The sequence below is a fragment of the Sinocyclocheilus anshuiensis genome, unplaced genomic scaffold (genome assembly GCF_001515605.1).
Source record: "Sinocyclocheilus anshuiensis isolate Anshui unplaced genomic scaffold, SAMN03320099.WGS_v1.1 scaffold361, whole genome shotgun sequence".
In the NCBI taxonomy this organism is placed as follows: Eukaryota; Metazoa; Chordata; class Actinopteri; order Cypriniformes; family Cyprinidae; genus Sinocyclocheilus; species Sinocyclocheilus anshuiensis.
In genome coordinates, this window is record NW_015540848.1 from 135,689 (window position 1) to 150,525 (window position 14,837).

At 39.5% G+C, this 14,837-nt stretch overlaps 1 protein-coding gene across 1 annotated transcript in view; it reads left to right on the forward strand.

The window, feature by feature from the left end:
• The first annotated feature begins 455 nt into the window (after nt 1–455).
• The window catches only part of LOC107687647 (liprin-alpha-3-like), a 42,042-nt gene continuing 27,660 nt past the window's right edge, over nt 456–14,837 (forward strand). The window contains exons 1-7 of the mRNA XM_016485048.1: nt 456–597; nt 2,831–3,911; nt 10,668–10,769; nt 12,201–12,365; nt 13,537–13,611; nt 13,708–13,767; nt 13,845–13,973. Of these exons, the coding sequence (XP_016340534.1) occupies nt 3,579–3,911; nt 10,668–10,769; nt 12,201–12,365; nt 13,537–13,611; nt 13,708–13,767; nt 13,845–13,973 (864 nt within the window). The 5' untranslated portion in view covers nt 456–597; nt 2,831–3,578. The remainder of the gene's footprint in view (nt 598–2,830; nt 3,912–10,667; nt 10,770–12,200; nt 12,366–13,536; nt 13,612–13,707; nt 13,768–13,844; nt 13,974–14,837) is intronic.

Sequence of the window (14,837 nt, forward strand, 5' to 3'; positions counted from 1 at the left end):
CTAAACACAATTATCGTAAACTCGACATTTTAAAACCCAATAAAAGCCGCACTTGAGTGATGATGCAATGCAACGCTGAAAAAATGATGTGATAATTGTTAACAAGTGCGGAGGCGCAATACCGAAAGCCCCCGGTAGAGGGAGTGGATGCGGCGACACACAGAGTTCTCAATGGTACCCAGCGCCGCTGACCATTTGGACCTTTTGCCCATGAATGCTCGAGCATCACTCTTAAAATAACACGTCCATCCTCTTACGCGAGGAAAGGTGATGGACCGTGTCATTTACAGGCTTATTATCTCACAGTTACAGTGGCCCTAGCAACAGCTCGTGTTTGTGATCGCCGAAGCAGGCGCGAGTGTTTCTTTAAGAGCCAGCACCTTTACATCGAGAGGGAGGGGGAGAGAGAGAGGGAGAGAGAGACTGGGGTTGTCTGTGGATAGGTGTAACGGTTGGTGCCGTCGTTACATGTGTGAGGAATAGGGAAGGGGGGAGGCTGATAACTGGGCACCCAAAAGCGCTGCGCTCCGATGGGGTCGACGGGGATGAAATGAAGATGATGATGATGTCTAGCGTTTACTCTCGACGATGACAACGGTGAGCGGTGCATATTTCAGCATAGCATGCATTTTCTTATATATGCATGTCTGTGTGTGTGATATCACCCAGCTGTGGAGATGAGGAGGGGGGTGATGATGGGCTACTTGGGAGGAGGGGGCGAGGCGAAAGGATGGGAGGAAGAGCATAACATTTAAAGAAATGTCACGATGCGTTCTTCATTAGACTAGTTAAAATGTAAGCATTTCATTTCGACGGCATGTCACAGTCGCGTATCTGCAGAAGAGAGACGGCACATAGCCTATATCATGATGGAGCGAGGCGAGCGGCGGAGGAATACGTCAACACACACAATCCAGCCCAATTTACACTGAGCGTCGTTTGGGCGAACGGAGCGGTGCTTGCTTTTTATTCTTTTCATCCAGCCGTTCACGTTAGTACGGAATAAACAAGATCAGCAGCAGCAGCATCCAATCACGCTCGGGTTGCCTTTAAACGACACTCGTTTCTTCCTTCTTCCTGCGTTTAGACAGCGGCCACGGACACACACACGCACACACACACACACACACAAAGCGCTGCCAGGCTACATGATCGTTACACATCATGAATTTCATTTCCGTATATCATGCGCATCCATTAGCCTCTTGACTAATAGGCTTTACAGAGCCTGTTAAGAGAAGCGAATACACCGTGGGGCGAACGGAGAATAAAAGCGGTGCGTTGTAGTGTTAGGAAACGGCTGCTGTCTGTGTTGAAGGGAAATTGAAATTAGGTGTGTGTCGGAGAAAGAGAGGGATGAAGTCAGAGAGACGAAACAAATGGAATTGGGTGTTGATTTGATTGTTCTGCATGTTCTGTTCGCGGAAACGAGGCTGATGCGTTGTGTTTATTCGCCTGGACGTCGTTAACATTCAAGACAGGGAGTATTTAGCAGGATTTGTGGCCTGTGCGAGGAATCACTGCTCTATTGATTCTTCCAAATTCCTCTGTGTCGACATTCACTGGAACAGGACGCTCTTTCATGCTATTCCCAGATTTCTGTGACGGGGAAACCCGATGGTTACAATGTTATTTTTAGTTTGATGCTCCCCAATGTGTCTGCCACCATCTAGTGCTGAGTCCTGTGTCGAAGAGCCGAGTGATTTCAGTGCTAACTCCATGTCTCTCACTCAGTGCTTTTACATGCACAGGAATATTCTGATGTGAATCAGAATTTGGTCATATTGTGATTATGTAAGGGTCATGCCAACGCATTGATTGGCATAACCAGATTAATCCAGTGTTTTGGTTTCTGGAAATCTGAATTCGATAGCACATGCTTGTATTATTAAGATTTGTGGGTCATAATGGAATATCGACTGGAACTGAATGTTCTTTTTTATCTTTGTCCAAGCAGAGGTAATTTGTGATATTAGATATAAACAACTCGTAGATTCAGAATGATTGAAGACTTTTACTTTTCTAATGACGATTTTACAAAATTAAAAGAATCATCCTGGCCTGTATTTGTAAGAGTCTCATGACCTACATTTTGCAAATCTTAGTTTGTGTGTTGGGATATGAGAGATATTTCATAAGTTGATTAAATTACTGTTCAAAATTACTAAAATGCGTGATGCACTGTAAGTGGCTCAAGCAAACAGAAAAATGTTCAGGATATGCTGGTACTAATAATTATAAATAATATGTTACTATTTCTGGAGCACATGGAAATCTGTTTTCAGCATAAAGGCTTACCTGGAATATGAACCTTAATCAGAAAATGATGTGCATGTAAATGATGTCACTGTCAAGATTGGCATACAACTTTTAAGCATTACTGTTTTCCATTTAGTGTCTTTTATCACAGTATGTTTTAAAGCTTTACATGACAGCTGAGAGTAACTCAACAGCATAGATTCCCAACTTATCTATCCCAGTGTATTATAACATTTAATGCATTAAAGGTCTGCATTGAAAGCATGTTTTATTAGTAATTGCAAAAGTAAGATATCAGAACAGTTGTCTTTCACCTCTTGCTGTACGAAGCCTTTTTGGTTTTGTTTATTGTATTATTTTCTCCCTATATACTGTCTTGTCTTCCCCTTTTTATCCCCATAGTTTATCAATAAAAGCACTATTAAAGTCTACCGGGAAACTTACTGTTTTGAAGTGGTTTACTCAGAGACTGTGAATTCACTGGATTTGATGTATAATGCTTTATTTCTTAAGGTCTTGCCCAGCTTTGACCATTTGTGCTAATGTCACTCTCCTTTATTTCCCTCTTCAGCTCTCCTTTACTTGAAGTTTGAACCCATTGGGTAGAAGACTCTCCTCCATGCCCACCCTTCCTTTTACCCAATCCAGTCCCTGCGACCCAGCGACTTTCCCCTCCTACTTTCTCCTGCCACTGTTGTTCCACCCGAGACCACGTCCTGCTGCTTCAGCCAAACACACCCAAGCCAAGGATTTTGAACAGCACATACTAAGAGCCAATCAGGAGCCTTGAAGCCATTCAGGAAATAGCAACACAACTCATGAATCTACCTGAGCATTGAGGAAAAAGTAAAGGAAAGAAAGCTGTGGATAATAAACTCATTGTCAAGAAGACAACTCAGATAAACTGGCAGCACGTGTCCACCCTCGAAGAAGAGCACAGCAATTAGGAGTTTCCACCAAGAAAGCGTGAATTGAGGGTGAATTCAAACAGACACTAACTGAGGGACAAGATATAGAGGAAAAGAAAGAGAGAACAACTGCACGCATAATATAACATATCTGCAATACTCACATTCCCTCACACATTACAGACTGTTAAGGCACACGTTCTTTCCACAGACCACACGCTACACCATCCTAGACACCCGCATATGAATGACAAGTTGTTTTATCTCTTTACCATAGGCTCTCAGGCACGCAAACACCGTCAGATTCGCGGTCCCACACTGTGATTCTCGCAAGTTCCTCTTTGCAAACTTGTAGGGCCAAGACATACACACACTCGCCCTTAAACTCTCGCACCTGTTCACGGCCTCAAGATGATGTGTGAGGTGATGCCCACCATCTCGGAGGACGGGCGGGGTGGTGGTGGAGGAGGCCCGTCCTCTCCTGCCGGAGGTGGTGGGGGTATGGGGGGCGGTGCAGGGGGCATGAGTGGTGGCTATGGGGGCCGGGAGGCCCGCGGTGGAGACGAGGGCGGGAGCACTGGAAATCTAGAGTCTCTGATGGTGAACATGCTGACGGAGAGAGAGCGGCTGCTAGAGAGTCTCAGAGAGACCCAGGAGAGTCTCGGCACGGCACAGCTACGTCTGCGAGAGCTGGGTCACGAGAAGGACTCGCTACAGAGACAACTCTCCATCGCACTGCCTCAGGTACACATTAGGGATCCTGTACGTGTGTTTAAAACAATATTTGAAGTTGCAGGAGATTCATAATGTGAATATTCGTAATTATGTTGATATATTGTGCACCTTAATTTAAAATAATATAAATATCATCTTCATTTGGAGTAACATGTTTTAATGGAATACCTGGGGTTCAGTCCAATGTATACTCAAACGACAGCATGTGTGGTTAATTACTACAAGAAATAATTTCCACTTGTTTAAAAAAAAAACAAAAGAAAAACAAGCAAAAACTTGGGTTATAGTGAGGCACTTACAATGGAAGCAAAATATTTAAAATAATATAAATATCATCTTCATGTGGAGTAACATGTTTTAATGGAATACCTGGGGTTCAGTCCAATGTATGCTCAAACGACAGCATGTGTGGTTGATTACTACAAGAAATAATTTCCACTTGTTTAAAAAACAAAACAAAAGAAAAACAAGCAAAAACTTGGGTTATAGTGAGGCACTTACAATGGAAGCAAAATGGGCCAATCTGTAAACAGTAAAATACTCACAATTTTTTTTTATAAAAAAAAAGAGAAATAAAAAGAGAAGATGTGCACAATATGTGTTAACATGATTTTAGTGTGAAAAGGTCACTTAATAACCTTTTCTGTGTAAAGTTATATTTGATTTTACAATGTTCCCATAACAGTGCAACACCACAAACAAACAATAATTTATATAGATTTACAGTACTGCTCAAGTAATACACAGGTTTTAACAGAAGAATTGATGTAAGTGCTTTTGCAAACTTATAGCTTCACATTTCTGCTTTTAATCCTCCAAATTGACCCTATTGTCTTCCTTTGTGCGTTTCTTACTGTAAAGGTGCAGTCACATGAGCAAAATATCAAAATCTTGTGGGCAAAAAAAGGTCCATTGTCTGTTGTCAGTAGCCTAGCTATGTATAAAGCATAGTTCACACAGAAGTCACTTTCTAATCAAGCAGCTTTCTCTTTGGTCAGCACAGCGAATACTTGTGACCAACCTGAAAATTAGCAAATTTTGCATTCGTGTTTTCTTCCCTTGTGCAAAATTCACATGGATTCTTATTAAAATGACACTATTTAATTTTTTTAGATAAAGGTTGAAACAGTTTTTTGGTGATAATTAACGACACAAATGCTGTCATTTCAGCTTAAAGAGGGAATTTACTGCTGGAAAGATGGCTTTTAATAAAACTTGGCTGTCTATGCAGTAGAAATGCGAAAAAAAAAATGTAATCTGTGATACATGACTAAAGAAAACAGAGAAAAAGGGCTGTGACGTTTTCTTTTGCCAAGAAGTTCAACATCCATAATGCACATTTGGTTTTGATGCCGCCCTGTGATCTGACTGTCTGTGGGCAGGAATATGAAAATGCGGACGTTCAATCTGTAGTTTTAACAAATGCTCTGGAGCTGTCAAATGTCTTCAGGTCCTGGAGGTTATGGAGCTGACTTTTGCTGAACAATCACCGATAATCAAATATCGATATATCAAATATATCGGGTGCAGGTAACACAGAGAAAGAGTACACATTGTTCATTTATATTTGCAACATTTTAACAATACAAAGCTGCTTGAAAATCTGTTGAACCTAGAATATTCCCTTAAGAATTTCTTGGACTGAATAGTTTGCTTGGAAAAACAGGTCATTGAGATGAACCATGTCTGAGGATGAGCTGCCAGTGAAGTATAAGTGATGTTGCATACAGACAGATGAAAAGAATTTCAAAGAGTCAGAACTCAGCTTGTCTTGTTAGTATCATGTCCTTTGTTTGCATTGGGCAGTCTGTATGTATATTTGTCTGATTTGGCTAACATTTAAGCCAATCTTAGTCTTCCAGACTTGCTTTTCTGGTCCTTTTTGCATCAGGTCTTGAACTGTTTTGTCTCCTCTGATCTAATTTAAGGTGTTCCACATATCTTTTTGAGATTATCTGTTTATCTATGATTATGTGACCTGTTTTACAAGTCGGGATGCTACATTTTAAGTCTTTTCTCTGCAGTATGTCTTATTATAGGAGAGTTGTGTTACGTTTAAATGGTACAATTACACAGGAACAAAATAAAAGCAGTACTTTTAGTTTAGTATTTTAAGTCGCTTACTTTGTCACTGTCATCCTTGCTGCCTGTTTGCCACTATATATATATAGTGCTGAAAGACATATATGTACACTGCAAAATTTGGAGAGCGACAACCACTTTGATTTGTAGTAAAGTGAATCCTGAAGTTATGTTGTGTGTGTAAAAAATAAGGAGTCCCTTCTAATATCCCAAACTCTCTGGACCACAATGTTCCTAGTGGAGAGAAGAAAAAAAAAGCTCTTTGCATAATGTGTGGGTTTCATTAAAATTCAGTTGTCATTACCTGAATTTTCAGGTGGTACATTTGTTTGCAGTGACATCCGAGTGTTCCTGTGTAATTGTACCATTTCAGCGTAACATTACTCCTTCTCCATAAAAGCACATTGTACAGAAGAGAGACAACAGGATACTACTTGAGTCACAGTGTTGAACTTAACTTTTCTTCATCAGCAGTCTTGTTTTACAGAATATATCAATATTATTAGCTTGTATTTCTTACCCTTTAGTAAACATTTTTTTCCCCCTTTTCACCATAGATTGAACAAAATATGTCAATTATTTTGTTATCTTTTTGGTAGAAACAAGAAACAATTTCCTAATGGTGTAAGAGAGTAATTTAACATATATTCCTTGAAAACAATATATTTTGCAGTTTTTCATCCCAAGTAAATGTATCTAGATGTTTAAATATTTTTACAGGTAAATAAGACAAAATACCAGTTAACAAAAATAATTTTGTGAAGTCTAAAGAAAATATACTTGTTACAAAAGAATTTGTTAATCAAAACCTGTCAGAAAAGTCACAATTCCAAGGCGACCCACAAATGTGTGACAATTTGCAAATACAGATTGAACAATAAATTATTAAATGCAAAAACACTGAACAATTTATCAAAGCATATTAATTGCATATTTATGAATGGTGTTTTGTTCATGTGAATTAGGTTACACGTTCATGCTTCTGTATTTGTGAACATATTCATTTTTATACATTTCTAACACCATATTTGTATGCCAATTAAATATCAATGACTGTATCACTGGAAACATTTTGGGACAGACTGCCACCAACGTGTGGCTTGAAATAACTGTTGGGTATCAGAGAGACCCATTTTCTGGGAGAATGACTGGATATTTAAGGGGCATAGCAACACAGAGAGAGGGAGAATCAATATCTCTCTCTCTCTCTTTCACACACACAAACATATGCAAACACTCTCTGAAATAAGCAGACACATATTCAGAGCAGTGATACATTAAGCAGGGTTCAGTCGGTGCATCCCATCAGTTTTGGATGCATGAGAGAAAAGCAAATCGAGAAAGCTGAAAAAGAGGACGTAAAGCCATTGTTGAGGTCCTTTGTGTCAGTGGAGCCATAGCAGGAGCTTGAATGAGAGAGAGAAATAAGGCAGGACATTATCACGCAATTGTGTTTGGCATACTTGTGCCAAGCATAATCCTAGTCCAATCTCAGCAAGGTACATTTCCAGAATGCCAAAGTCCTATGGGCCCACTGAGTTACCATCTGTGTACCACTATACCACTCCTCCTTCTCCTCCTTTCCTCTCCTCCTTATTTGCTCCAGCTTCTTTCCCCTATTTTTGCCTGTTGGCAGAAAGTGAGGCGGTTAGATATAGACAGGATGGAGACGTGACCCACCAAACGCATTCATCACGAAGGAAAGGAGACATGATTGGTCGATTTGAGCTCTGAAGGTGCATGCAACGTGATTGGTCGAGAATTGTGCTTCGCTTGTTAAAGACATTTTGATAGGGGTTTGGTTTGCATTGCGGAGGGAATGTGATTGCTTAGTAAGATTGGCTCGGATTCGAATCTCCTTTTGTTTTGAGTCGCTGACTTGATTGATCCAGGATTTGATTCACTTTTAGGTTAAGTTATTAGTGTTTCTTTACATCATCTCGCAAACATATTCAATAAAATGCCAACATCTGCTGTGCGTTTAAGTAAATGGACACACAAAGTACATAATTGCACATGCAATATGGCGATTCTGTCTGCGTATAAGACAGGGAAGGTGTGTGGTGTGGGATTCTTGAGGAAGGTGCCCGATCACATATAGGCGGCTGGAAAAAGATGGTGTGGCTTTAGGCTCGCAGTGGCAGCCGTGTGAGGCCATATGTCATCTTACACAACATGGTGCTATGAAGACCTTACACCCGAGAGTTGCTCATTGGAGTGTTCAGAATGTGGACTTTGTCATCTGTTCACACAGAAGCAATAAAAGTAACAAACTCTGATTCAGTCTCACACGCGCACAAACACGATACCAACATTTGGGCATTTACGATACTGGCCTCAGATTACTGCTGAAATGATGTTGGGCTGTCAATAAATAAAATAATTAATAATATATATCAGTAATAATATCAGTAATTTGCAGAATCTCATGTTTTTTTAAGTCAGTGCATTAGCACATTCAGTTGGGCAGTTTGTTTGCAAAATGTATGCACATATCAAAGGAGGAGGTAAAGAGATGCTCACACACATACTGTAGGTTATAACAACAACAACAACAACAACAAACGCATGGGAAGTGCAAACAAACTCTGAACTCAATGCAAATGTGCAATTATTGAGAAATCTTTCTCTACACTTTTGTAGCAAAGATTTTTCGTCTGCTCTCGTCTGCTGGTCATATTGACGTGTACAGAAATACATTTTAACTTTTGATGATCATTAAATTCTCTATGCAAAGAGTGTGAATGCCTACTTTTCTTGAGCATCCTGTCTGGATTTGGTTTATACTAATAAATTAGATTTATAGATGTTTAAGAAATTTTATTTAAACCAGTGGTTATCAACCTTTTTGGCCCTGAACGATGAGAATGCTGCTTGTTTTCAAACATTTTTAATTCATAAACTGGGAGTGTTGGTGTGTTAAATTATTAAACATGATTCATTTTGTGATTCTATACAATGGAAAATTTTGATTCTGTATGTTTTAGTAAAAACTGATAGTTATTCAGGGGAAAAATGTAACATGCTTTCAACAAGTGATTTAAAAAATCTCACACGTTATTCCATGAGATGTTCACACGTCTCACTCCCATTCATATCTCACTGCCCAAACTGTTGAACTGTGCTGAATTGCAGCATGTTGTCCTCTTGGTCAGGTAACAAAATGAACAAATGATGGTATCGTACCACAGTACCTTTTTGTTTTCAATTGTACTTTTTTATTGTACTTTTTATTACTGTATACTGTGCATCCCTCACACAGACACACATTGACCATTATCCTCACCTTGTGTTAAGTTGGTGTCATCGGACGTTTTTGTAATTGCAGTAGATTTTCTGAATATGTTCTGCTCTTCTATTATTCTTATGGTTTCATTGTTGTGTGGTTAAAGGGATAGTTCACCCAAAAATGAAAATTCTGTCATTAATTACTCACCCTCATGTCGTTCCAAACCTGTAAGACCTTCGTTCATCTTCGTCAGAACACAATTGAAGATATTTTTGATGAAATCCGAGAGCTTTCTGACCCTGCATAGACAGCAATGCAACTGACACGTTCAAGGCCAAGAAAGGAAGTAAAGACATCGTTAAAATAGTCCATGTGACATCAGTGGTTCAACCTTAATTTTATGAAGCTACAAGAATACTTTTTGTGCGCAAAGAAAACAAAAATAATTACTCATTAATATTCAACGATTTCTTCTGTTCTGGGTGATGAATTGAAGGTCTTAGTGGACTGGAACGATGTGAGGGTGAGTACTTAATCGCGATTAATCGCATACAAAATAAAAGGTTTTGTTTAAATAATATATGTGTGTGTTCTGTGTATATTTATTATGTATATATAAATACACACACATACAGTATATATTTTGTATTTACATGTCTATATTTATATTCATATAATTTATATTATAAATAAATATATTAAATATATAAACAACATATTTTTTTAAATATATACATGCATTTGTTTGTATTTATATATGCATAATAAATATACACAGAACACACACATATATTATTCAAACAAAAACTTATTTTGTATGCGATTAATTGCGATTAATCGTTTGGCAGCACTAATATATATATATATATATATGTATATACATATATATTAGCTTAATTTCATCAACAAAATTTGTAATAGTCTTAGTCAACAATATCAGCCCTGGTAAACATATATTGTAGTATCTTTCAAAGTTTTGATATCACTAACCTATCAATCCTAGGCAAATCTAGTGATTATTTCATCTTCAAAGCAGCTAATCTTCTTGTATCAGCCTGCAAACACAACTTTTCAGACAGACTGATAATAAACCCTGTGGGCTCTTACACCTAGTGAAATGGTGTGAAGTCAGCCAATCAGATTAGAGCTTGCCAGATTGAGAAAGTGTGTGTTTGAGTTGTGTGTATGCACTGTGTCTCAGATGGTCAGTGAGTCTGTGGGTGGTTCGTAGGCAGGCTGTCTGAAGCCCAGACTACACGGTGGACACATGTATGTGGTGTATGTGTTTATTTCTGTGTTATGTGTGTGTGGTTTGAGTGATCCATAAATATATTTCAGGCTGACCACTGCACTGGATACACACTCATTGGCTTATTTGTGTTGATTGTTAGGAGCCTGTAAAGATCAGAACAGAGCTTATTTTCTGTTATGTGTGTGTTTGTGTGTGTGACCAGGAGTTTGCAGTGTTGACCAAAGAGCTGAATGTCTGTCGGGAGCAGCTGCTGGAGAGAGAAGAGGAGATTGCTGAGCTCAAGGCGGAGAGGAACAATACACGGGTCAGTAACTCCATAACCATAATCTGTGCGTGTGAAACAGACATCACATCCTCTTTATATCCCCTGCCTGTGTTTGTGGTTTTGTGTTTAGGGCGTTTGTTTTTAATGAAATGTTTTGGCTGGGGTGCGATATCCCACTCCATACCATATCCATTACCATATACTCTATATAGACTAGTTTTCACAAGGGCTTTATCTCAGTAACTAGAGTCAGAAGTCCAGTGACATAAATGGATGTTTTCTGTAGCTAGTTACTAACCCTTAAATGCATCAAATTTAAAATTTTAATTTTCTTTGTTTCATTCCAGTTTACTTTTATATTACTATTGTGGTAGCAAGGTCAACTTGTGTCCAATTTTTCCTTGGAATAATGGTGGAAATATTCCGTTTTTTGTAGACTCTTTAAGGTTTGAGACTTTTTTTTAAATAATAATAATAATAAGACTCTCCTAAGCAGTGTTGGGGAAAGTTACTTTTAAAAAGTAAGTTACTTTTAAAATGCATTACAATATTGCGTTACTCCCTAAAAAAGTAACTAATTACGTTACTTAGCTACTTTTTATGGAAAGTAATGTGTTATGTTTTTTCGAGTTAGTTTTTAAGTCTGGGCAGTTTGTTGCTTTTTTGTTTTTAATATAAAAAATTTATTCTTTTACAAATGTAAAAGCCCTTTCACAACAAAAGTGAAATGAATACGCCTCAGGCTGAAGGAAATGTAAATTCACGTCTGTACAGTAGAGGGCGCAGCTCAAACAAATTGCATGAAGAATATGACGCAGAAGAAGAAAGTTCAAGACTATTCAGCAATAACAAAAATGAAACACAAATGTGTCATTTTTGCTTAGTATGGTTGAATTGGATCATTGAAGGTCAGTATCAAAAACACTAGTTAATAAAATGGGATTAAATACATAAATGATATTTGTCTTATTTAACATATTTAATTATTGCAGGTTTGTATATGTTTTTACTCATTTTGAGGAGCACTGAATATGTTTTTTTCTGCAGGTGAGAGGAGTAAATACATGTTCATGTTTAGTCTAGAGCTACAGTAACATCATGTTCACACAGCAAACACTGTGTGAAAGGCTTCTGCACTTACTCCGGATTTCTCTCAACATGGCAACACGAGAGCTGTCAGTCAAGACATGGGAAACAAAGTAACTGGTGTTACTTATTTGAAAAAGTAACTCAGATATTTCCTTCTAAATTAAAAAGTAATGTGTTACTTTACTAGTTACTTAAAAAAGTAATTTGATTACGTAACTCGCGTTACTTGTAATGCGTTACCCCCAACACTGCTCCTAAGACTGTTCTCTGGGAGTCAATGCTACTCTGGGAAATGTTCACTAGAGTAAAAAAAGGTAAAAACTAGCTCCTGTCTCCCTATTTACATTCTTACTTTCTCTATTTCTTTCCTGTGCCGTCTAGCTCCTGCTGGAGCATCTGGAGTGTCTCGTGTCTCGTCACGAGCGCTCTCTGAGGATGACTGTGGTGAAGAGGCAGGCTCAGTCTCCTGCTGGAGTCTCCAGTGAGGTGGAGGTGCTCAAGGCCCTCAAGTCCCTGTTCGAACACCATAAAGCCCTGGACGAAAAGGTCAGCAGCCCTTCCCCACTCTCTCCTGTCCTACACTGTCAGCATGATGATAAATCTAAATATCTGAAGTTTTCCGAACACAGCTGTTGTTTGATTTCTGTTTTCATTGTGTTGTGCTGGTTAGTCCTGCTCATAATGAAAACAGTGGCCTAAAGCTCCAAAAATTACAAAAAGCACCATAAAAGTATCACAAAAGTAGCCCATATGACTCATGTACTGTATTTGAAGTCTTCTAAAGCTATACAATAGCTTTGTGTGAAGGGAAATAACAAAATCTAAGCCATTATTTCACTGATGCAAAAGTAGTTTCATTTGGTCCCTTCAAGACCCGAAAAACATAACCTATTAATTCTGTTTTAAAGTGCCCCTATTATGGGTTATGAAAGGTTCATATTTTGGTTTTGGGAGTCCCCAACAACAGGTTGACATGCATGCAAGATCAAAAAACACTTTCATTGTCTTATAATATGCATTTATTTTTACCTTATTTGCTCAATGACTCCCAAACGATTCCTTTAACGATTCTTTTTTCCAAACCCCTCCTTTGTGTGACGCTAATCTGCGGTGATTGGTCGATTGGTCTCATTTTCATTTCATCATGAGCCTGTAATGCCTGATAACACAGCGTTTGTGAGCAGTGCTGCTTTGTGTACAGCGTTACTGGGGAAACAGCTATTTTTACCGCTCCAAAAGCGGCATCTAGTGGCAAAGAATGAATTTGCATTTTCATTCAGACCAACCTGAAAAGACTAACAAGTGGGCGGGCAATATGCAAATGTCAACATGAAACGGCTTGGGATTCGTTTTAAAAACGACTCGTTTCAATGATTCAGAGTCGACTCTTTCTTTTGAGAGACAATAACTTTATACACGGTGCACTTTCAGATTTAAAACTTTGCAGGATGTTTTCATTCACTTAGAGCTGTGTTACACACTGCATGAAAGGTAATTTTCAAAAATCCATAATAGGGGCACTTTAAGGCACAGCTATCAATGAAGCAGGAAACCTTCTCATATTGCACTTTATGAGTTCATTACGAAGTTTTCAAAGCAGTGTTTAAACAGTCAGACATCTACAGAATTACTTCGTCTCTTCATAGAGGTGAGAATTTTTTTTGGACAGGTTCTCCCTGTTGATTCATTGTCTATTGTTCTTCTCTCTCTCCCTCAGGTGCGTGAGAGATTGCGTGTGGCTTTAGAGAGAGTTGCTGTTCTAGAGGAAGAGCTGGAAACATCCACAAATGAGGTGAACATCATACTTTTGCAATATATTTTGTACCTCCTTTTCTCTCTGTATGTGGCACGCTGGCCTTGCATGCTTAGATTTGTTCGCTATACTTAGGTTCTGTCTTTACGGGATCAGATTAAAAGGAGAGAGCGGGGTTTGGACAATGGAAAGGAGGTGAGTCAGAACTATTTGGATATTGTTTTGAATCTTTTGAATCTTTTTTTTCTCATGTTCCTCTGTTTTTCCCACAGCGGCTCCCGAATGGCCCCTCCTCCATCTTGGATGATGGCGAGATTGACAGACAGAGAGACGGAGAGATAGAGAGACAGAGAGCAGAGCTTTCACAGTTAAAAGAAAGACTGGCACTCATGTGCAGACAGGTGAGTGTTGCACTGCTGCCTATAGAGCGGGCATTTTAAGGAATCGTAGGCACACTCTCAACAAGGCAAGTTGATTCAAAAGGAAGCCAAATTCTAGCCAAAGAGAGAATGCAAAACCATAATGCAGGGGTGTCCAGCCTTCCCCAACATACTGGTCTGGAAGTTTCTAGGAATACTGAAAACCCTTGTGTGATGAGTGGGGGTGGGGCCGAGAGCCGTGGGAACGGAGCGAGGCCGGTGGAGTAATTGATAATGAGCAACACCTGCACCACTCACCGGTCTCGAGTCCCACGGAGGAGCTCCGGAAGGATAAAAGGAGGAGTTACGACAGTGAAAGACGAGAGAGGACCAGGCCTGGACTTTATTTTGTGTTTTGGTTCTGTTTGTGCGCGACAGTCGTCCGCGAGGGGCTGTCGCACTATTTTGTGTTTATTTTATTATTAAAGTTTTCTTTGAACGTTCGCCGGTTCCCGCCTCCTTTATTGGACACCGGTCCAGAAAATGACCCGGGTCCCCGCATCTCCAGCAGGCTCTGGCCTCCTGGCGAACGGGGCCGACTCCTTCGCTCCCTCTCGGACGGCAGCCACCCCTCCTCGACCCAGGAGCGCGGCAGCGAGCTCGCCGTCCCACCTCGTCTTCCATCGTTCCAGCACCACCGCCTCGGGCAGCCACGGCCACAGCATGTAACTTTTAACAAGATTCACTTGTTTAAAACACCCTAAATTGTATTAACATTTACTATATAACTGTAACAACATTCGTAGGTCAGGAAGAAGGAGGCGGGAACCGGCGAACATTTAAACAAAACTGTCACGCACAAACAGAACCAAAACACAAAATAAAGTCCAGGCCTGGTCCTCTCTC